Source organism: Odocoileus virginianus, chromosome 4 (assembly GCF_023699985.2).
Source record: "Odocoileus virginianus isolate 20LAN1187 ecotype Illinois chromosome 4, Ovbor_1.2, whole genome shotgun sequence".
Lineage (NCBI taxonomy): Eukaryota > Metazoa > Chordata > Mammalia > Artiodactyla > Cervidae > Odocoileus > Odocoileus virginianus.
In genome coordinates, this window is record NC_069677.1 from 61,034,556 (window position 1) to 61,058,064 (window position 23,509).

The 23,509-nt window shown below is 34.3% G+C and overlaps 1 protein-coding gene across 2 annotated transcripts in view; it reads left to right on the top strand.

The window, feature by feature from the left end:
- PLOD2 (procollagen-lysine,2-oxoglutarate 5-dioxygenase 2) overlaps positions 1–23,509 on the top strand; it is a 131,002-nt gene that overhangs the window by 96,432 nt on the left and 11,061 nt on the right. For both annotated transcript variants that reach the window (XM_020872192.2, XM_020872193.2), the window contains exons 8-12: positions 3,398–3,499; positions 6,738–6,863; positions 8,969–9,090; positions 12,300–12,404; positions 14,717–14,842. In XM_020872192.2, the coding sequence (XP_020727851.2) occupies positions 3,398–3,499; positions 6,738–6,863; positions 8,969–9,090; positions 12,300–12,404; positions 14,717–14,842 (581 nt within the window). The remainder of the gene's footprint in view (positions 1–3,397; positions 3,500–6,737; positions 6,864–8,968; positions 9,091–12,299; positions 12,405–14,716; positions 14,843–23,509) is intronic.

The window sequence follows — 23,509 nt, forward strand, 5'->3', positions numbered from 1 at the left end:
ATTGAGTGATTTGAATATATTGAACTATTCTTGTGTCCCTAGAGTAAATCCTACTGAATCATGATATATAATCCTTTTAATATGTTACTGAATTTCATTTGCTTATATATATTCTGTTGAAGATTTTTGTATTCATGTTTATCAGGGATAATTATCTATTATTTTCTCTGTTTTCATAGTATCTTTGATTTTGATATCAGGATAATGCTGGCCATGTAGAATGAACTTGAAAGTGTTCCTTCCTTCCCCTTTAGTTTTTTGAAATAGTTTGAGATGAATACATATTAAGTCTTCTTTATATGTTTGAGAATACCCTGTTTTATCCCTTCACTTTTTGTGTGATTTTAGATGTCAAGTGAGTACTTTGATGGAAGCATGTATATGGAGCTTTTTTTTCTTTTAATACATTCAGCCACTCTATTTTCTGGATCTGAACATTTAGTCCATTTACATTTAAAGTAATTATTGACAGACATATACTTATTACAATGTTGTTAGTTGTTTTCTGGTTATTTTTGGTATTCTTCTCTGTTCCTTTCTTCTCTTAGTCCCTTATGATTTGGTTACTGAGTTATGTTTGTGTTACTTCCTCTTTATCTTTTGTGTATCTATATTATATGTTTTTGATTTGTGGTTACCATGAAGTTCTTATATAGCAAATATCAGTATATTTTAAGTTGACCATTGCTCAAATTTGCCTGTATTCTAAAAACACTACATTTTTACTCTCCTCTGCCACATTTTATGTCTTTGGTGTCTTACTTTACATTTTTTATTTTGTACATTGTTAAATAATTACTATAGATAATATTTTATTTTACTAGTTTTGTATTTTAACCTTCATACTAGCTGTATAGTTGGCTGATTCATTACCTTTACTATATATTTGACTTTACTGGTGGTATTTTTCTCTTTTTGAATTTTCATATTTCTGATTATGTTCTTGTCTTTTCTATAAGGAAGACCCTTTAACATTTCTTATAAGGTTGGCTTAGTGGTGATGGACTCATTGCCCTTTTGCTGTTCTGGTAAACTCTTTATCTCTTCTTCAATACTGAATGTTAACTTCACCAGATAGAGGTTCTTGGTTGTGTTTTTCCTTTCAGTACTTTGAATGCTACTGCTACTGCTAAGTCACTTCAGTTGTGTCCGGCTCTGTGTGACCCCATCCCCGGGATTCTCCAGGCAAAAACACTGGAGTGGGTTGCCATTTCCTTCTCCAATGCATAAAAGTGAAAAGTGAAAGTGAAGTTGCTCAGTCATGTCTGACTCTTCGTGACCCCATGGACTGCAGCCTACCAGGCTCCTCCATCCATGGGATTTTCCAGGCAAGAGTACTGGAGTACTTTGAATATGTCATGCCATTCTACAAATTTTCTGCTGAAAAATCAGCTGATAATCTCACAGGATTTATTTTGTATGTGACACATTTGTTTTGTTTTGTTTTTTGCTGACCATAATACTCTCTTTATCTTTAACTTCTGACATTGTGACGGTAGTGTATTTGTGTAGGTCCCTTTGGATTGACTTTATTTGGTATTCTCTGGGATTCCTAGACTTGAATGTGTTTCTTTCACCAGTTTAGGGGAATTTACATCCATTATCTCTTGAAATATCTCTGTCCCTTTCTTTTCCTTCTGGGAATTCTATAATACAAATGTTAGAATGCTTTTTGTGCCCCAGAGGCTCCTTAAACTATCCTCATTTTTTAAAATTCATTTTTTGTTTTGCTGTTTTGATTGGGTGATTTCCTATTAGCCTGTCTTCCATATTGCTGATCCTTTCCTCTGCATCATCTAATCTGCCTGTGATTCCCTCAAGTTTCTAACTTAGCTCCATTTCATTAAATTCTTTTTCTGAGGTTTTGTCTTATTCTTTTGTTTGGAACATCTCCTCATATAAACTAATTTTTTTGTTTCTATGTATTAGGTAGATCACCTATTATCTCCTGGTCTTTAAAGAGTGACTTTGTATAGAAGGTGTCTTGTGGGGCCCAGTAGTGTGTCCCCTCCTGGTCAACAGAGACAGGTACTCCAGGATTGTCCTCTGTGTGGGCTGTGTGCATACTCCTGTTATCACTGAGTTGCAATTGCTTTGGGTGCACTGGTATATGGGGCTGGTTCCCAGTACAACCAGCTATAAGGCCTGGCCACAATCTGCCAGCTCCTTTATACTCAGAAAGTTTGAACAGATCTGTGCCTCTTAGGTACATGCCCTAAAATTAATAAATGAATTTCCTTCTTGTATGACCCAGGCACTATTCTAACTGCTGCCTCTGCACTGGGATTTGGAAAGAGTGAATCTGTGCCTGCACCCTTTAAGAGCAGTCTCAGTTTCCTACAGGCTTCTGGCTCTGCCACATGTAAGCCCCTCTGGTGTTAAAGCCAGATTTTATGGTGTCTCATCTTCCTGGTGCAGGTCTTCTAAGATGGGGAGCCCAATGTTGGGCTTGGGTCCTTGGCCCTTTGGTGAAGACCCCTAGGACTGTGATACCCCTCCTGCTTGTGGATTGCTCCACTGTGGGCATGGGTTCTGACTAAACTGCATCTCTCTTCCTCCTACCTGTCTCATTGTTGCTTTTTCTTTTTATCTCCAGTTATGGAAAATATTTTCTGTTAGTCTTATGGTCATTCTCAGAGATGGTTCTCTCTATGTAGTTGTAATTTTTGTGTATGTGTGGGAGGAGGTGAGCCCAAGTTCTCCCTACTCTGCCATCTTGTTCTACCTCCCCTCTCCACTCTAGTTTATTATTGATAGGGTTTGTGGGGTGGCTCTAATTAGAACTTATTCTAGGTCTATTTTAATCTACAGGTTTTCTTTTCCTCAAGTCAGTATTCCAGAATCACTGCCCAGAAGCCTGGGTTATAGTGAGTACCATAGTTTCCCAGAAGAGTTTAGTGCCTTTTGGTAATAAAAGTATATACAATATTTGTTTTGTGTGGTGATGGTGGTAAGAGGTCACACTGGCACTAACCCATTCACTGTACATGTCTAGACTGAGCCTTTAAGCATATTTATATTATTACTAAATTACTGTTCACATAACTGCTTTTATTCATTTTGATTAATAAGTTTCATTAGCTTAATTAAAACTGTGTTAAATTGTTTGACATATTTCTTTAATGGTGTCTCTTATTTTTGATATAATGAAATGTGACTTTTATGATGTATAATGCATTTTTTGGCATTTCTAGACAAAGTTTGCTTTCATTTATGATTCACAGTCTGTAGAGAACTTTGTTCATTGTGTATCTCTAGGTGACAGATATTCATAGAATTATTAAGGGGATGTACCTAATGCAGAAAGCACACTTTGAAGTTAGAGGTTTATAGAATGAAAGTACATTGATGGGAAAGTCTTACTTTTGTTAATAGTGCAGTTTTCCTTCTTTTCCAGATCCTCCTGAATTATTTTGGAAACTATATACCTAATGCATGGACACAAGATAATGGTTGCACTCTTTGTGAAGTGGATACAATTGACTTGTCTGCAGTAGATGTGAGTGGAATTGACTCTGGATGAAATGTAGTAATAAAAGTATATTTTCATGAAATTCAATGATTTGTAAAATAAAAACAACACATTATTTTATAGTATTGATAATTTGGTAGATGATAGATTTATAAATCTAAAGCAGGATGACAGAAAATTGCTGGATATGTGTATTTCTAGAAAAACCAGATAATAATTGACCCCATTGACCCTAGTAAAAGGGGCTTAGTTGTTAATATTTACTAGTTTGCTATGAGTGGGAATTCTTGTTTTTAGTCTTTAACTTGGTCAAAGGATTGAGGAAAATAATGGTTATAATGTTTCAGTATTTGTATTGACTAATTTTATCTGTGCTTGATTTTCAAATTTGATGATTTAAAAATAATAACTAAGGACTGTTTTAGTATTTTATATATAGTAACTCATATTAATTTTACAAATCCCATAGGTTTGACTGAGGTTTACAGATGAGAAAACTGAGGTACCTCCACATTAAGTAACTTACCTAAGGCATGCAATTTTTTTTTTTTAATATTGGATGTGTGATTTGAATTTAGGCAATCTGGTTCTAGACCCTATAATTTTGGCCACTGTACAATTTTGCCTAGATGTCACATATATATTATATGCCAGGCATAGTGCTACTTTATACATAGATTTCATACAGAATTATAGTTATAGTTTACCATTTATACTTTGAAGATAAACATGCCATTGGAAGTAATTATTATTTATGTATAAAATGCTTTATGCATCCTTCTGTCATCAACAGAGCAGTTTTAGGATATCCTGTCGTAATAATTTTCTTCCAAAAATGGCTCTTATAATTTGGAAGACTATTATGTGTATGAACAATGGGTTCTAAGGATAATTTTGTCATTAAGACTGATTGTTTCCTTTACTTACCATAATTTTGTTGAATATCTACAGCATGCCAGATAAGTGTAGACACAAATAAAATTCCCCTTAATATAGTTCTGGTGACTTCTGGACCCATGCAAATTCAAAATAATCTCACTGTAAAGTACTAAATGTCCTGAATTAAGTAGTTTCTGTTTTTATCACTGTCTGAAAGGGAGTATAAAGAGTAATTTGTTCGTATTTAGGAGAGTCTGAATAGAGCCCTCTTTTACCTGAAAGTAAGATTTTTTGGCCAGTCTCTGAAATAACAAGCTGAATGTTTCCTATCTGGAAGGAAAGCCAGAAAATTTCTGAATGAAGCTGCATCATGAAGATGTTTAAAAATTCATCCTGATCTTTTTTTCAAAAGAGTGCTGTCTTCTGGAGGGAGAGTTAAAATTTTTTATCTGTTTGGTTTCCTGTTAACATAAACTTTCTAGTGCCAAGACAGAAAAATATTTATATTATAATTTTTTATCTTTATTTTTTTGCGCATAGGAATAACTTGATTATCAAGCCGTTTTTGTCTTACAGACTGCTAGAAAGGAAAGCCATTTTATTATAAAAATAAATTTCTTATGTATTTTATTTATTTAGTAATTATGCATATAAATATTAAAATTATATGGGTAGTTAAGGTCTAGGGCTACCATATTCTAAGATGTGGGCCATAGGCAAGTTTCTTTATATGTAAAAATGATAATGATTGTCTCAGAGGATTGGTAGGAGGCTTAAAGAAATTACACATATGTTTATGTATACAGTAATATTTTATATGATAAATATATATATGAAATGCTAAGCTTTGAATAATACTTAACTGTTATCATCATTGGTGTACTGTTGTTATCATTAGTGTATAAAATGAGCTTAGATTGAGAGTGAAGATGTAGCATGCTGAAGCTTAACTCTAGCTACTAATTCATGTGTTCTGAGTTGCTCTAAATCTCCTTTTCCTCATATTGTAAATTTGGAATAATAAATGACTTCTAGGTTATGAAATTTAAATGACATGCATCACTTCATTTGATAAGGGAGAGTTGTCATCCAGTTTTTACTCATTTCCCCTATTAAATTGAGAACTTCCAGAAGGTAGATTTTTTTTCTTTAGTTGTTTGTCTTTGTTTATTGACTTAGTAATAAATATTTGGGTAACTGAATGAATACATACAATGAATATATACAACTGTGTTTGAGTTGTACTTCAATCCACACAAATATTAGGTTATCATCCAGATGACAGAGGAATACATGAGGTATTATGTGTGAAAAGGAGAGGTACCTAATTCGGCGCTGAATATATATGGCACTTTAAAAAATCTGTAATCTTTATTTTTAGAAGTTTTTTGTTATTTAAAAATTTTTCTTGTTCAATAGTGTGATGTACTTATTTGTCTTTTCCTTTTACCTTTTGATCTACTTCACCCATGTGTATATAATTTGTAATTTAAAAATCTAAAGTTAAGCTTCAAGACATGGATTTAAAAAGGTATTATAAAGAAATCTTTCATATAGTTCCAATAAAAATACCATACTATTGTGTGGTTATTTACTTATGTTTCTGTCTTCCTCAACCATTTGTAAGTTTCCAAGCCAGGAACTTTCCCTCCATTTTCTAAATGTTTCTGATCACGAGGATAGACTAATAATAGATATTTCAGAATTTTTCATGAAATGAGTGACAGATAAGCCATCTTCTAACACTTACCCAAACAGAAATTAAGAAAATATATAAAAATCGATACAAGATAAGATATATTAGTGATGCAAAATAGCTTTCCTTATATATAACATAATAATGAAGCAAAATAAAGAACTATCAGTAAAATGATATTAATGATTCAAACATAGAGATAAAGTCTCATGATTTTAGTAATGAGACTTAATGAGGTTTCTCATAATAATCTCTATGATTACTTTATTTGAGCCACAGATTAACCATTCAGTTTCCAAGCCATAGAAACAAACAAAGAAGCACAGTTAGCATTTTGATCTCTGAGATGAAGCTATCAAAATAGATTCATATCTAAAGAAAGTTTCTTTTAGGACTACTTTAAAGGGAACATTAAATAGTAGAGCAGGCAATAACTTTAATTATAGTGTCCCTGTAATAAATATAGTAGTGAGCTTCCTCTTCAACTTGAATCATAATGTCAAGATGTTATTCAGTAAAAATCATTGATGGGGTCCACAAAAATGTATTAGAGAATTGCCACTGGGCAATCAACATTATGTTGTACTGATATTATAGTATATTTTGTGCTGTATTGATTAATACTTGAATAGAATTTAAAGTAAACCCATGCTAATGATAATTTGTTTTTATGTTTGACATAAAACAAAGGTCTATCCAAATGTAACAATAGGTGTCTTTATTGAGCAACCAACCCCTTTCCTACCTCGATTTCTGAACACATTGTTGACTCTGGATTACCCAAAAGAAGCACTTAAATTCTTTATTCATAACAAAGTAAGTATTTGATAAATGAATTATTTTATGTGAAAACTTTGATCTTAGTTGAAACTATTTGTTATTATTTGTTCATGTCTAAAAATTGTTAAAATTTGTGTTAAATTATGTGGGGGTTTTGAAATCATTACTTCTTTGCCTCTGTAGGGGGCTTCCCTTGTAGCTCAATCAGTAAAGAATCTGCCTGCAGTTCAGGAGACTTGGGTTCAATCCCTGATTTGGGGAGACCCCCTGGAGAAGGAAATGGTGACCCACTCCAGTATCCTTGCCTGGAAAATCTCATGGACAGAGGAGTCTGGTGGGCTACAGTCCATAGGTTCGCAAAGAGTTGGGCAGGACTGAGCAACTAACACTTACTTACTTACTTGCCTCTTTAGCACCTAAGTATTTTCAAATACAGTAACTAGTATCATAGTATTGAGATGAGCCACATGAAGCTGTCAGTTTTTTGTAGATCAAAAATGGTTGACTACCAGCCATTTTAATAAATTTAACCTAATATTTAGTGAAGAGATGTCAAAGAGTCTATAGTCCTTTGCCTTTGGGTTTGTTCTGGTACTTACTTTTATAGAACTGGTCATAAAATCATAGCTAATGATAATACCTGGATTTCCCTGGTGGCTCAGATGGTGAAGAATCTGCCTGTATTGCAAGAGATGTGGGTTCAGTCCTTGGGTCAGGAAGATCTCCTGGAGAAGGGCATGGCAACCCACTCCAGTATTTTTGTCTAGAGAATCCCATGAACAGAGGAGCCTGGCAGGCTACAGACCAGGGGATCGCAGAGTCGGATGACTGAAGCAGCTCAGCATGCACTCAGTGATAATACCTAACATCAGAACTTGAAATGTCTTTCAGATACAGTATTGTTTTGATTAATCACACAATGGCATACTCTTTCCCAAAGGCTTTTGATACTTTCATTTCCTTCAAAAAATATTCAGATCCTCCCAAATACCTCCCACATATAGTCTAAACTTAAAGACATTTTTCCTCAATGCTTTTCCATTTACTTATCTCTTTCATGTTGGAACTGTTGACATTTATTATCATCTGGAGAAACTCAATAGCCATGAACTATATATTTTTTTCTCTCTTTTGTCTTAATACTTTTAGTTTGACATTGTTCTTTCTTCCTGGTATACATATCAGCTAGTTATTCACCTTTTCCAGAGACTATTTTATTTAGTATATCTGCAAAAAACTAGCTCAAATAAGTTTTAAAGGGTGAATGCATTGAACATTTGCTTTTTATAAAATGAACTGTAATATATTGCTTATATTAAAGTATTTTCTTTTTATGGAATGTGTCTTAAACTTTTCCTCCTTTCATAGGACCTAAAACCCCTTGATAACAGGAGTTTTTATCTTCTTTTATTTAAAATATTACCTCTCTGCAGCTTTTGTATGATGTCATTTTAACGAGCTGTGAAAAACTTTCAAAAATACTTAGTGAGATTTGATTAATAAAAAGCTCTGAAGTTCTCTAATGATGGAGATAATCTTATCTAAATTTTAGCAGTCGAATCACACTAGTTTGATGATTTTTGATGTTGATTATTTTCTCATTGTATTTCTTTATCAATAAAATTTTATTAATTTTCCCTTCTTTTTGTAAAAAAAATGACTATATGACCATAAATTTCTCTCTGATTAAAATAACATTGTAATATTTATTGTATAAAAAACATGATAACAGATTAATCAGTTAGGTTTAATAGATATTTTTATGGATATTTTATAACACATATCTAAGATTCTCTACCACAAGCCTTTTTTCTCTCTCAAGTTAGAAATGTTTTATAGCACTTAGGGTTTAAGTATTAATGCAAGGATCTGTCTAGAAGTAGATATTAAAATAATTTTAAAGTATCTTTTAAAAAATTCCTAAGTATCTTATTTAAGGTTCTTCCTGTGATATTTAGATGACATTTAAATGTATAATGTGTTTAATACAGTTATCATTTTGTCTGTAATTGAGTGAATATGTGAATTGTGGAGTTCACAATTTTGAATGTGAAGTCATCCTTCCATATGAAAACTTCAGTTGCCTTTTTTCTCACTTCTTTTTTTTGAAACTAATTTTCCATTTTTAAAATATGTTACAGGAAGTTTATCATGAAAAGGACATCAAAGTATTTTTTGATAAAGCTAAACATGAAATCACTACTCTAAAAATAGTAGGACCAGAAGAAAACCTAAGTCAAGCTGAAGCCAGAAACATGGGAATGTATGTTTTAGCAAATATAAATTCAATCAGTATCTACTAAAGAAACTTTTCTTCAAAATTAATATTCTAAACTTGAATGTCTCAACTGTGTGTTCACATGTGTGTGTATGTTTGCATGTGTGTGTGTATGTGTGTGTATCCACACATGAGCAAGCCTCTGCTTTAGAACTATATCTATGTTTGAGTGTATTTATGTCTAAAGGGAAATGTAAATTATTTACAATTTTCTTCTAGTGGCTGAGAGTCAATATATTTAATGAAACTATTAACTGAACTTCGGTTCATGATTTAAATCCTCGGACAAATGAGTCATGTGACTGATGTAACAGTGATTTAAATATGTATTAGCTGAAGGTTTTGTGGGACAGAAATATATGTTTCAGATATTTTAGTTACCTCCTGGGCTTCCCCAGTGGCTCAGTGGTAAAGAATCTGCCTACAGTGTAGGAGCCACAGGAGATGCGGGTTTGATCCCTGGGTTGGGAAGATCTTCCGGTGGAAGAAATGGCAGCCCACTCCAGTATTCTTGCCTGGAGAATCCCATGGACAGAGAAGCCTGGTGGGCTGTAGTTCATGGGGTTGCAAAGAGTTGGACATGACTGAAGCGACTTAGCATGCATGCATGCATGATCTAAATAGTACTATATCCAAATAAAATAAATTCTTTAGGTCCTTTGTCTAGCCCCTTTAATAACTTCAGACAGATTATTTATAAACTTTTGGTTGCAGTAAAGAAAATCATTTATTCAGTGATTGTTGAATATGTCCATCAGTGGTTAGAGAGCTACTAATTAAAAGGTAAGAGATGGTCCCTTCTTAGCAGGAGATATTCTTGTATTGTGCTATAGACGCTCTGCTCCGAGTGATAGACAGTGCCTATTGTGGGCGTATAAGGACTGGCAGGAAAACAGACCTTGGAAAAATCAAACTGATGTTAATACTAAGGGTTCTGTAACTTAATCATTGGAGAGTACCGTGGGTCCACATTTAGAACCTGTTTACTCTAATTTAAAAACTTCTGTATGTGCTCTGTTGTGTCTGACTTTGCCTCAGCACAGTGTTCTCTAATTTGCTTATGTCATTACAGTTATCAGCAGTTCATTCCTTTTCATTGCTGACTAGTATTTTTCCATATGAATATATTACAAGTGCTTTATATTCTCTACAGTTGATAGGCATTGGGTTATGTAGAGTTTTGGGCCATTATGAATAAGACTGCTAATGAAGATTCTTTATTAGAAGTGTGAATACAATGTATTATGTGTGTGTGCATGTATGTGTGTCTGTGCATGTGTGTACATATATCCTTTAGAATATATTTGGAAAATACCAAGGAATGGACTAACTAGGGCACAGGGTTAGCATAGATTATGTTTAACTTTTTAAGAAACTGCTGAATAGTCCAAAATAGATGGACATTTTATACTTTTAACAGCAAGGTGGTATAGCTCCAGCTGCTCCACATGTTTGTCAGCATTTATTGCCCATCTTTTTGTTTTAGCCACCCTACTGGGTATGGAAAGATATCTTACTCTGGCTTTTTAAGTATTGCCTTTTAATGAGAAGAAATTTTAATCTTAATAAAATTCTGTTTCATTTTTTATGCTTTGGTATTTATTTTCTATTTAAGAAATCTTATTCTAATGTCATGAATCCATTATTTGAAATTTTTCTTTCATAAGCTTTATCATTCTATCATTTATGTCTAAGATGTTTCAATCTGCAATTCATCTTGAATACATTTTTGTGTTTTGAGTGAAGTAGGGGGTCAAATTTCATTCTTTGCAAATGAAATTCCAGTTGTTTCAACACTCCTTTTATTTCTCTTTTTAAAATTATTTATTTTTTAATTGAAGGATAGTTGCTTTACAGAATTTTGTTGTTTTCTGCTAAATATCAACATGAATCAGCCATAGATATACATAAGTGCCCTCCCTCTGAACCTTCCTCCCATCTCTCTCCCCATCTCACCTCACTAGGTTGTTACAGAGCCCCACTCCTTTTTAATTTAGGCTTTTATTTTCCTACTTAATTGACTTGGCCTTGGTCCTAAATTAGGTGACTGAGTAGTTGTGCGTGATTGGGAACTCTCTATTCTATCTTGTTGCTCTAAGATGAATGCCACACTTTATTACCAAGAATTTATATTCATCTTGAAATCATGTAGTATAAATGTTTCAATTTTTATCCAAGATAATCTGGGCTGCTTTAAAAAAATTTTTTTTTAGTTTATTATTTTATATTGAGGTATATATAATTCACATATAATATTTGTCTCAGGTGTGCAACATAATGCTTTAATATTTGCATATGTTGTGAAATAATCACCACAATCTCTAGTTAGCATCTGTCACCATACATAGAGTATTTTAAAATAATTTCCTCTAATTTTTCTTTTTTGTACAATTTTAACTATCTTCCTGTCATATCCTGTTTGACAGTTGATTAGAAACAAATGTGTTATGGAGATAAATATTGTCAATAGCAGAAAGTGATAATTTGGATCAGCAGTGATAGAGGAGAGCTCAGAAAGAACCCCAAATGCAGAAACCACAATACTTGGAAGCTTGTCATGTATCACAAGTAGTTCATTCCTTTGTGTTCCTGATGATAATGCTCCAGACTGTACCAGGAAAAGCATACATCATAATCCATGTCCCCATATAAAAAGCAGGGCAGTGACTATGTTAGAAAAAATTCTATGTAAATCAAGTTTAAAAAGTACTGATACCTAAAGAGTTATACACCTGTAGCTCCAAGATTTCACTTAAACTAAATTGTAGATGTACAGAATTTTGCTCTGTGTGTGTGTGTGTGTGTGTGTAGAAAATATTTTGATTTGTGAAAAAATTCTGTTGACAAAACATTAGTATAAAGTATGTTTCCCTTTTAGAGAGGACTAAATGCTGAATTATAAATTGCCCATTTGACCTGATGCTTTATGGTTTAAAGTATTTCATGGCTTGAAAATATATTTCACTTCCCTAAAATTTTTAGTATTGCTCTATCCATGAACATCTATGTTGATCAACTGACCATTTTGAAATTTAAAGTAATATTTACCCTTTTGGATGTTGTCTTACTATTTTGATTAGAAAAGTACTTTAGAAAAACCTTATTTTACATGAGATTTATGTTAACATTTTTCAACCAATATTTTCAAATATTTGGTTTACTTAATGCTTATTTTATTTCTTTTTCAACAACAGGGATTTTTGCCGTCAGGATGAAAACTGTGAATATTACTTTAGTGTGGATGCAGATGTTGTTTTGACAAATCTAAGGACTTTGAAAATTTTGATTGAACAAAACAGGTACTGTATATGATTCAATGTCAATTTATTTTAAAATTATAATTATTTTCTGCGTTTATGTGGACATGCCATAATTACTTATCTGTGTTTAGGAAATTGAGGAAACTCACAAGAGATTATTTTCTACAGGTTTCAATTCTGAGTTTGCATTTTTTAGAGAAGTCAAATAGAAAATAACCTGATGAAAATTTATATGTATTCAGTATGTTACAATCATGAATATAATGTTTATTAATTATATTTGGCTTATTTTTTTAAACTAGATGAAATTGTGATTTATCTGTAACATTTGGAATTGCTTTATTTTCTAAAGATATTTTTAAAGTAGAATTTCATAAAACTTCTGACCTAAAAAGTTACTACAAGCAGAGTTGGAAGTTCTTAGAATTTGAAAGAAATTTCAGAGGTGCACATTACTCCACAGACTGATCTGTAATTTTATTTAGTACTGAACTAATTATCACTAGGCAGTACCTGTTTTTATTTAGCCAAATTGAAGTGAGAAAATGGCACAATCTATACCATCTTATAGTGATTTAATCTTTATTTTAACAATTTACTACTAACACTAGTATTGAAAGTGAAAAAAAAGTGAAGGTGTTAGTTTCTCAGTCATGTCTGATTCTTCACAGCCTCATGGACTATGTATAGCCTGCCAGGCTCCTCTGTCTATGGGATACTCCAACTAAGAATACTGGAGTGGGTAGCTATTCTCTTCTCCAGAGTATCTTCCTGACCAGAATCAAATTGGGTCTCCTGAATTGCAGATGAATTCTTTACCATCTGAATCACCAGGGAAGCCCAGTAATAGTATTACTAGTATTAATATTTCCACTAATAACCCACCTTTAATGAGTGCTTATTAAGTGCCTGGTATGTTCACAAATATTAACACAATTATTTATCTTAACAAATAGAATGGTTAGCAATGAAATGTTAAAATTGCTGTTTTGAATTTGATGATTAAAACATGTAAGATGTCTGCTGTCCTCTATTAACCCATCCTATGTATAATTTGTCAATTTGAGAATTCAAAATCTAAGGCTGCTCAGTATTAATCATAGAATTCCATACTCAAAAACATTGAGGCACACAGCAGATGGATTTTCACTTTCATTGTCTCTTTGCCCGGCTCTTTCAGGCAACTATTATAATGAAAAGATTTCTTTCTATTAAGTGTTTGATCTTATTAGTTGTCTTGAATTATCATTCCTTAAATTAACATAATATGTAGATTCTAATTTATGTTTTTATTTCCGATGCTGTGGGTATTCTAACAAAGCAGACTATAGATGTATCTGGCTAACATTTTATTCTAATAGGAACCAGGAAAAATAAACTACAAACTGTTTTATCAAGTGTATTTGTAGACTATGTGTTACTTTTCCATAGGTGATGGAAGGGCACACGTGGTCTTCACAAGATTGGAGTGTTGTGAAATGTTTTTTTTTTTGTGGAGATAGTTGGTCTATTACCTCCCTCTTGAAGGAGTTGTGTGAGATTTTCTTTAGAATTGTGTCACACTACTGTAATTTAGATCATTTTTAGTTAATTCTAGTGGAATTTCAGAATTTGTTACTTCATTTGAAAAATGTTTATGCATTATAAATTAGATTTCCTTAAGAAGAAATCTGACATATTTTGAATTTGTAACATGTACTTGTCTCAAAGGGACTCCTTTCCTGGTAAATAGTGAGACAGCACTATTCTATTTTGTTTTCTAAAACAGTCAAAAACCAGAAAAATGTTCAGTGTTGCCAGGGCTAGCACAACCCATTATAAAAGTTAAAAAAAAAATCGCAACATATTTTAAAGTAATTCAGGACTTAACTTTAGGAAAACTGGCCTATTTACAGATATCTCAGCCCATCTTCATAAATTTTTTTATTCAACAAATATTTATGAGATACCTTAATGCACTAGGGACTGTTATGTCTGCCTAATAACAATGAAAATATTTGATTTCATTGAATATAATTTTTGAAATATTTAAAATAAATGATTAAGGTAGTTACACTTTTATTGGATGCAAGTATGGTCCTTTTAAAAGTTTTTTTTTTATACTTTCATTCACATTTTCAATTACTTTTTCTTTTTTATTAGTCTTTTACCAAGCATGATTGAAAATCAGCAATGTACTTGTTTAAGGAAAAGTGAAAGGAGGAAATTCCTATTTTATTTTAGTTTTTTGGACTAACTGCATATGTGTTAAATAAAGTTTATTGTTTTCTGTGTCATGTTAAGCCCCAAACACATAATTTTGTGGCAGTTAAAAAATGGATAATTATCTGAATTTGTTTCTCTCTCCTTAGGAAGATCATTGCTCCTCTTGTAACTCGTCATGGAAAACTGTGGTCCAACTTCTGGGGGGCCTTGAGTCCTGATGGATACTATGCTCGATCTGAAGATTATGTGGATATTGTTCAAGGGAATAGAGTGTAAGTTACTTGATTTGATCTTTTCATGTGAAATATCTTTTGTAAAGATATGGTCTTATTATATTGAGTTTTCAAACATTTTTTAATCTCTTTCCTTTATGTTAAATGGAAATTTGAAGACCTTGGAGACCACTTGTGATCCTGCAATACTAGTATGAAACTAATATTTTAAAAATTGTTCTTAATGTCATAAATCTTCAAAGGCACACACTCTCAGTTGTGGTAAATGCTAAAAGGTAGTGTATGATTGCCATGGGTAGATATCTTATGGTTGTTAGAAAAGGGATATTCTTTAAAGTTTGGAAAGGGAACTTCATTTAGCTAATTTATTTAGTGGCCAGGATGAATGTTGTTTGATAGCTTATAAACTTTATAAATGAGTCAACAAAAACACCAACAACTAAACCTTCCATCATTTCCTTTTGAAGAATTTTCTGTGTGATATAGCTGGTATTCTGCTTTAAAGAGAAGTTTCTTCACCGTATAATTTCCATTTTCTAGAGTTTGAAAAGAGTATACTTGCTACAAAGTATGTGACTTATTTATACTTATTTCAGACACAAAAGTTGATATTTTTTAAACTAAAGGATGATCACAGTTGAATTAGCTTTTTGCTAAGGTTAAAATAGAGAAGAATGTCATCCTTTTTTTTTTCAAACAGCTGACTTGAACCAGAGTGACTGAGACATTAACTGCGTTGCCTAATTTTTCAGATACATCAGCTCAATTAAAGAGGGTTAATGTTTAGAAAAAAAAAAAAAAATCATACAGTGTTTTTGAACAGTTGAGTTGTGAAGAGATGTTTTTCTTGTGAAAATTATAATAGGCATGTAATAGTTAATTTGAATTATACAAATGTCATGAAGTCTTTTGTTAGCTGCAGTTAAGGAGCATGATAACTGAGAAAATACTATTACAATCATATTCTGTTGTTTCAAAATACTTTAATAGTTTCTGGGATGATTTGTATAGACTATATGCCTGATGCTGTCCATGGGTGTGGCAGAAATAAGGCTTCACAGAAGTGGAAATAGAGAACTCATATTTCATTTAAGCTGTTTTAGTTCAACTTCCTGTCGCTGTCTAAAGGAAAAGAATAAAGTAGAGGCTTTTGATTTAGTTAATAGAAGAATGTACCTTATGTATGAGATGCATGAAAGAATGACATCTTACAACGTGTGTGTGTGTGTGTGTGTGTGTGTGTGTGTGTGTATGAAACTGTACTTTTTACCATACCGGTGATTAGTTTCTGAATTCAGTGGGCACACTATATATTTTTTATTGAACATTTCCTTTGAAGCTCATCTAGTAAGACAAAATGATACTATGTATATTGCTTTCAGTCTCTAACTACATTTCCTTGGTCAGGATCTTCCCTTTATGTTCTGTGAAAGCAAAACATATCCCTTCAAGTGAAACTTCTGTTTTATTGTTTATAGGAAATGAGTCATGTTCAGAGTAAGCAGACAAGTGTGGGAAAGAAACAAGGATGAAATAAGCAGTGTCTTCCATCACTTGTGTACTTCAAGCTATGTTTATTTATTTATTTATTTATTTAATTTTAAAGCTATTGGTCTTTTTTTTTCCATTTATTTTTATTAGTTGGAGGCTAATTACTTTACAACATTGCAGTGGTTTTTGTCATACATTGAAATGAATTAGCCATGGATTTACATGTATTCCCCATCCCGGTCCCCCCCTCACCTCCCTCTCCATCCGATCCCTCTGGGTCTTCCCAGTGCACCAGGCCCGAGCACTTGTCTCATGCATCCAACCTGGGCTGGTGATCTGTTTCACCCTAGATAATATACATGTTTCGATGCTGCTCTCTTCAAACATCCCACCCTCGCCTTCTCCCACAGAGTCCACAAGTCTGTTCTATACATCTGAGTCTCTTTTTCTGTTTTGCATATAGGGTTATCGTTAGCATCTTTCTAAATTCCATATATATGTGTTAGTATACTGTAATGATCTTTATCTTTCTGGCTTACTTCACTCTGTATAATGGGCTCCAGTTTCATCCATCTCATTAGAACTGATTCAAATGAATTCTTTTTAATGGCTGAGTAATATTCCATGGTGTATATGTACCACAGCTTCCTCATCCATTCGTCTGCTGATGGGCATCTAGGTTGCTTCCATGTCCTGGCTATGATAAACAGTGCTGCGATGAACATTGGGGTGCACGTGTCTCTTTTGGATCTGGTTTCCTCGGTGTGTATGCCCAGAAGTGGGATTGGTGGGTCATATGGCATTTCTATTTCCAGCTTTTTAAGAAATCTCCACACTGTTTTCCATAGCGGCTGTACTAGTTTGCATTCCCACCAACAGTGTAAAAGGGTTCCCTTTTCTCCACACCCTCTCCAGCATTTATTGTTTGTAGACTTTTGGATAGAAGCCATCCTGACTGGCATGTAATGGTACCTCATTGTGGTTTTGATTTGCATTTCTCTGATAATGAGTGATGTTGAGCATCTTTTCATGTGTTTTTTAGCCATCTGTATGTCTTCTTTGGAGAAATGTCTGTTTAGTTCTTTGGCCCATTTTTTGATTGGGTCATTTATTTTTCTGGAGTTGAGCTGGAGGAGTTGCTTGTATATTTTTGAGATTAATCCTTTGTCTGTTGCTTCGTTTGCTATTATTTTCTCCCAATCTGAGGGCTGTCTTTTCACCTTGCTTATAGTTTCCTTTGTTGTGCAAAAGCTTTTAAGTTTCATTAGGTCCCATTAGTTTATTTTTGCTTTTGTTTCTAAAATTCTGGGAGGTGGGTCATAGAGGATCCTGCTGTGATTTATGTCGGAGAGTGTTTTGCCTATGTTCTCCTCTAGGAGTTTTATAGTTTCTGGTCTTACATTTAGATCTTTAATCCATTTTGAGTTTATTTTTGTGTATGTTGTTAGAAAGTGTTCTAGTTTCATTCTTTTCCAAGTGGTTGACCAGTTTTCCCAGCACCACTTGTTAAAGAGGTTGTCTTTTTTCCATTGTATATCCTTGCCTCCTTTGTCGAAGATAAGGTGACCATAGGTTCGTGGATTTATCTCTGGGCTTTCTATTCTGTTCCATTGATCTGTATTTTTGTCTTTGTGCCAGTACCATACTGTCTTGATGACTGTGGCTTTGTAGTAGAGCCTGAAATCAGGCAGGTTGATTCCTCCAGTTCCATTCTTCTTTCTCAAGGTTACTTTGGCTATTCGAGGTTTTTTGTATTTCCATACAAATTGTGAAATTATTTGTTCTAGTTCTGTGAAAAATACCGTTGGTAGTTTGATAGGGATTGCACTGAATCTATAGATTGCTTTGGGTAGTATGGTCATTTTGACAATATTGATTCTTCCAATCCACAAACATGGTATATTTCTCCATCTGTGTCTGTCCTCTTTGATTTCTTTCATCAGTGTTTTATAGTTTTCTATGTATAGGTCTTTTGTTTCTTTAGGTAGATATACTCCTAAGTGTTTTATTCTTTTTGTTGCAATGGTGAATGGTATTGTTTCCTTAATTTCTCTTTCTGTTTTCTCATTGTTAGTGTATAGGAATGCAAGAGATTTCAGTGTGTTAATTTTATATCCTGCAACTTTATTGTATTCGTTGATTAGCTCTAGTAATTTTCTGGTGGAGTCTTTAGGGTTTTCTATGTAGAGGATCATGTCATCTGCAAACAGAGAGTTTCACTTTTTCTTTTCCTATCTGGATTCCTTTTACTTCTTTTTCTGCCCTGATTGCTGTGGCCACTTCCAAAACTATGTTAAATAGTAGTGGTGAGAGTGGGCACCCTTGTCTTGTTCCTGATTTCAGGGGAAATGCTTTCAATTTTTCACCATTGAGGGTGATGCTTGCTGTGGGTTTGTCATATATAGCTTTTATTATGTTGAGGTATGTTCCTTCTATTCCTGCTTTCTGGAGAGTTTTAATCATAAATGAGTGTTGAATTTTGTCAAAGGCTTTTTCTGCATCTATTGAGATAATCATATGGTTTTTATCTTTCAATTTGTTAATGTGGTGTATTACATTGATTGATTTGCAGATATTAAAGAATCCTTGCATTCCTGGGATAAAGCCCACTTGGTCATGGTGTATGATTTTTTTAATATGTTGTTGGATTCTGTTTGCTAGAATTTTGTTAAGGATTTTTGCATCTATATTCGTCAGTGATATTGGCCTGTACTTTTCTTTTTTTGTGGCATCTTTGTCTGGTTTTGGAATTAGGGTGATGGTGGCCTCATAGAATGAGTTTGGGAGTTTACCTTCTTCTGCAATTTTCTGGAAGAGTTTGAGTAAGATAGGTGTTAGCTCTTCTCTAAATTTATGGTAGAATTCAGCTGTGAAGCCATCTGGTCCTGGGCTTTTGTTTGCTGGAAGATTTCTGATTACAGTTTCGATTTCCTTGCTTGTGATGGGTTTGTTTAGATCTTCTATTTCTTCCTGGTTCAGTTTTGGAAAGTTATACTTCTCTAAGAACTTGTCCATTTCTTCCAAGTTGTCCATTTTATTGGCATAGAGCTGCTGGTAGTAGTCTCTTATGATCCTTTGTATTTCAGTGTTGTCTGTTGTGATCTCTCTATTTTCGTTTCTAATTTTGTTAATTTGGTTCTTCTCCCTTTGTTTCTTAATGAGTCTTGCTAACAGTTTGTCAATTTTGTTTATTTTTTCAAAAAACCAGGTTTTAGCTTTGTTGATTTTTGCTATGGTTTCTTTAGTTTCTTTTGCATTTATTTCTGCCCTAATTTTTAAGATTTCTTTCCTTCTACTAACCCTGGGGTTCTTCATTTCTTCCTTCTCTAGTTGCTTTAGGTGTAGACTTAGGTTATTTATTTGACTTTTTTCTTCTTTCTTGAGGTAGACCTCTAATGCTATGAATCTTCCCCTTAGCACTGCTTTTACAGTGTCCCATAGGTTTTGGTTGTTGTGTTTTCATTTTCATCCATTTCTATGCATATTTTGACTTCTTTTTTGATTCCTTCTGTGATTTGTTGGTTTATTCAGAAGCGTGTTGTTTAGCCTCCATATGTTTGCATTTTTAATAATTTTTTTCCTGTAATTGAGATCTAATCTTACTGCACTGTGGTCAGAAATGATGACTGGATTGATTTCAATTTTTTTGAATTTACCAAGAGTAGATTTATGGCCCAGGATGTGATCTATTCTGGAGAAGGTTCCGTGTGCACTTGAGAAAAAGGTGAAGTTGATTGTTTTGGGGTGAAACGTCCTATAGATATCAATTAGGTCTAGCTGGTCCATTGTATCATTTAAAGTTTGTGTTTCCTTGTTAGTTTTCTGTTTAGTTCATCTATCCATAGTTATGAGTGGGGTATTAAAGTCTCCTACTATTATTGTGTTACTATTAATTTCCTCTTCCATACTCATTAGCTTTTGCCTTACATATTGTGGTGCTCCTATGTTGGGTGCATATATATTTATAATTGTTATATCTTCTTCTTGGATTGATCCTTTGATCATTATGTAGTGTCCATCTTTGTCTCTTTTTACAGCCTTTATTTGAAAGTCTATTTTATCTGATATGAGTATTGCGACTCCTGCTTTCTTTTGGTCTCCATTTGCATGGAATATTTTTTTCCAGCCCTTCACTTTTAGTCTGTATGTGTCCCTTGTTTGAGGTGGGTCTCTTGTAGACAGCATATATAGGGGTCTTGTTTTTGTATCCATTCAGCCAGCCTTTGTCTTTTGGTTGGGGCATTCAACCCATTTACATTTAAGGTAATTATTGATAGGTATGGTCCCGTTGCCATTTATTTTGTTGTTTGGGGTTCACGTTTATACCACCTTTCTGTGTTTCCTGTCTAGAGAAGATCCTTTAGCATTTGTTGAAGAGCTGGTTTGGTGGTGCTGAATTCTCTCAGCTTTTGCTTGTCTGTAAAGCTTTTGAGTTCTCCTTCATATCTGAATGAGATCCTTGCTGGGTAGAGTAATCTAGGTTGTAGGTTATTCTCTTTCATTACTTTAAGTATGTCCTGGCATTCCCTTCTGGCCTGAAGGGTTTCTATTGATAGATTAGCTGTTATCCTTATGGGAATCCCTTTGTGTGTTATTTGTTGTTTCTCCCTTGCTGCTTTTAATATTTGTTCTTTATGTTTGATCTTTGTTAATTTGATTAATATGTGTCTTGGGGTGTTTCACCTTGGGTTTATCCTGTTTGGGACTCTCTGGGTTTCTTGGACTTGGGTGGCTATTTCCTTCCTCATTTTAGGGAAGTTTTCAGCTATTATCTCCTCGAGTAACTTCTCATGGCCTTTCTTTTTGTCTTCTTCTTCTGGAACTCCTATGATTCGAATGTTGGGGCATTTCACATTGTCCCAGAGGTCTCTGAGGTTGTCCTCATTTCTTTTGATTCTTTTTTCTTTTTTCCTCTCTGCTTCATTTATTTCCACCATTTTATCTTCTACCTCACTTATCCTGTCTTCTGTCTCTGTTATTCTACTCATGGTTCCCTCCAGAGTGTTTTTGATCTCATTCATTTCATTATTAATTTTTAATTGACTCTTTTTTATTTCTTCTAGGTCCTTGTTAAACATTTCTTGCATCTTCTCAGTCTTTGTCTCCAGGCTATTTATTTGTAACTCCATTTTGTTTTCAAGATTTTGGGTCATTTTTATTATCATTATTCTAAATTCTTTTTCAGGTAGATTCCCTATTTCCTCCTCTTTTGTTTGATTTGGTGGGCTTTTTTCATGTTCCTTTACCTGTTGGGTATTTCTCTGCCTTTTCATCTTGTTTACATTGCTGTGTCTGGAGTGGGCTTTCTGTATTCTTGTGGTCTGTGGTTCCTTTTTATTGTGGAGGTTTCACCCAGTGGGTGGGGTTGGACGATTGGTTTGTCAAGGTTTCCTGGTTAGGGAAGCTTGTGTCAGTGTTCTGGTGCGTGGAATTGGATTTCTTCTCTCTGGAGTGCAATGGAGTGTCCAGTAATGAGTTTTGCAATGGGTCTACGTGTTAGGTGTGACTTTGGACAGCCTGTAAGTTGACACTCAGGTCTATGTTCCTGCGTTGCTAAAGAATTTGTGTGGTATGTCTTGTACTGGAGCTTATTGGCTCATGGGTGGTGGTTGGTTTTGGTATAGGTATGGAGGCTTTTGGATGGTCTCTTATTCCTTAATGTTCCATGTAGTCAGGAGTTTTCTAGTTTTCTCAGGTTTTGGGCTTAAGTCTCCTGCCTCTGGATTTCAGTTTTATTCTTCCAATAGTCTCAAGACTTCTCCAACTATACAGCATTGATAATAAAACTTCTAGGTTAATGGTGAAAAGATTCTCCACCATGAGAGACAACCAGAGAGGTTCACAGAGTTATATAAATAATAGGAGAGGGAGGAAGGAGATAGAGGTGAGCAGGAGGAGAAAAAGGGGACTCAAGAGGAAAGAGACAGATCTACACAGTTATCTGTTCCCAAAGTGTTCTCCATAGCCCAGACACCCACAAAGATTCACAGAATTGGATTGGGAAGAGAAGGGGGAAGGAGGAAATAGAGGTGTTCTGAGGTAGAAAACAGAGAGTCAAAAGTGGGAGAGTAATCACCACACTCCTGAATAGAAATGGGAACTGAATATTGGATTCTTAAATGTCCAAAATTTGTATCACATACTGAAAAACAAAGATTAAAAATCTAGTGTAGAGGTTAGACTCTTTGAAATACAATATTTAAAAACAAAGACAAAAACACACAAAAAATTTAGAAATGTATATGAAGTTCAGTTTAAAAATAGGGTTTCTCTCTCTTTTTTTTTTTTTTGGCAAGGTTATAGTGAAATGAAAATGAAAATTAAGGAATAATAGAGGCGTATTATAGGACTTTAAAAGGAAATAGGAGAGAAAAACAAGAAAAAGAAAAAAAAAGAAAAAAAATTTTTTCCCTAATTAAAAGAATCGTAAGAATATATGAAAATGAAAGTTGAGGAGTAATGGGGGAGTAATAGGGAATTTTAAAAGAAAATAAAGAGAAAAAATAAAAAATAAAAAAAAGGAAAGAAAAAAATTTTTTTTTCATTAAAGAAAAATACATATATATCTAGGAATTTCTCTGGATTTGTTGTGGTCAGTGTAGGTTCAGTTCAATTTCAGATAGCTCCTGTTTCCTGCTTACACTTCTGGATATCTATAGACCCCTTCTGGTGTAGTTGGTGTTACCTTCAGGGATTTTAATCTGTTGCACCGGTCCTTTCTGAAGCGGTTCCCTTTGTTTATTTGGCTTCTGTTTGCCGTCTCTTTGGTGTCTAATTTCCGCCCTGACACAGGCGGGAGGAGGTGATCTCTTATTTAGGTTCACTAGTTCTGTTCAGTACTGCTACGGGGAGGGCGGGGCGTTGCAGACAGATACCCCTCTGTGTGGATAGCACTCACCGGCCACACTGTGTTTGCCCCGCTCACGGGTGTCAGTGCTTTCCCCGTCTACACTGCTCAGGCTCCCGACTGCTCTATATGGAGCGGGCCCTGCATTGAGTGCAGTTCCAGTTTTCGGGTACTCCACAAAAGCGCGGATTCGGTTGCGCCTGCGTTTTGTGCCTTTCCCGGCCTGAGCGGTTCAGGCAGCCAGGGGCTTGGGCGTACTCTCCCCGGGTGCAGCGCGCCTTTTCCCTCCACGTCGAGCGGCCCAGGCAGCCAGAGGCTTGGGCGCACTCTCCCCGGGTACGGCGCGCTTTTTCCCTCCGCGGCCCCAG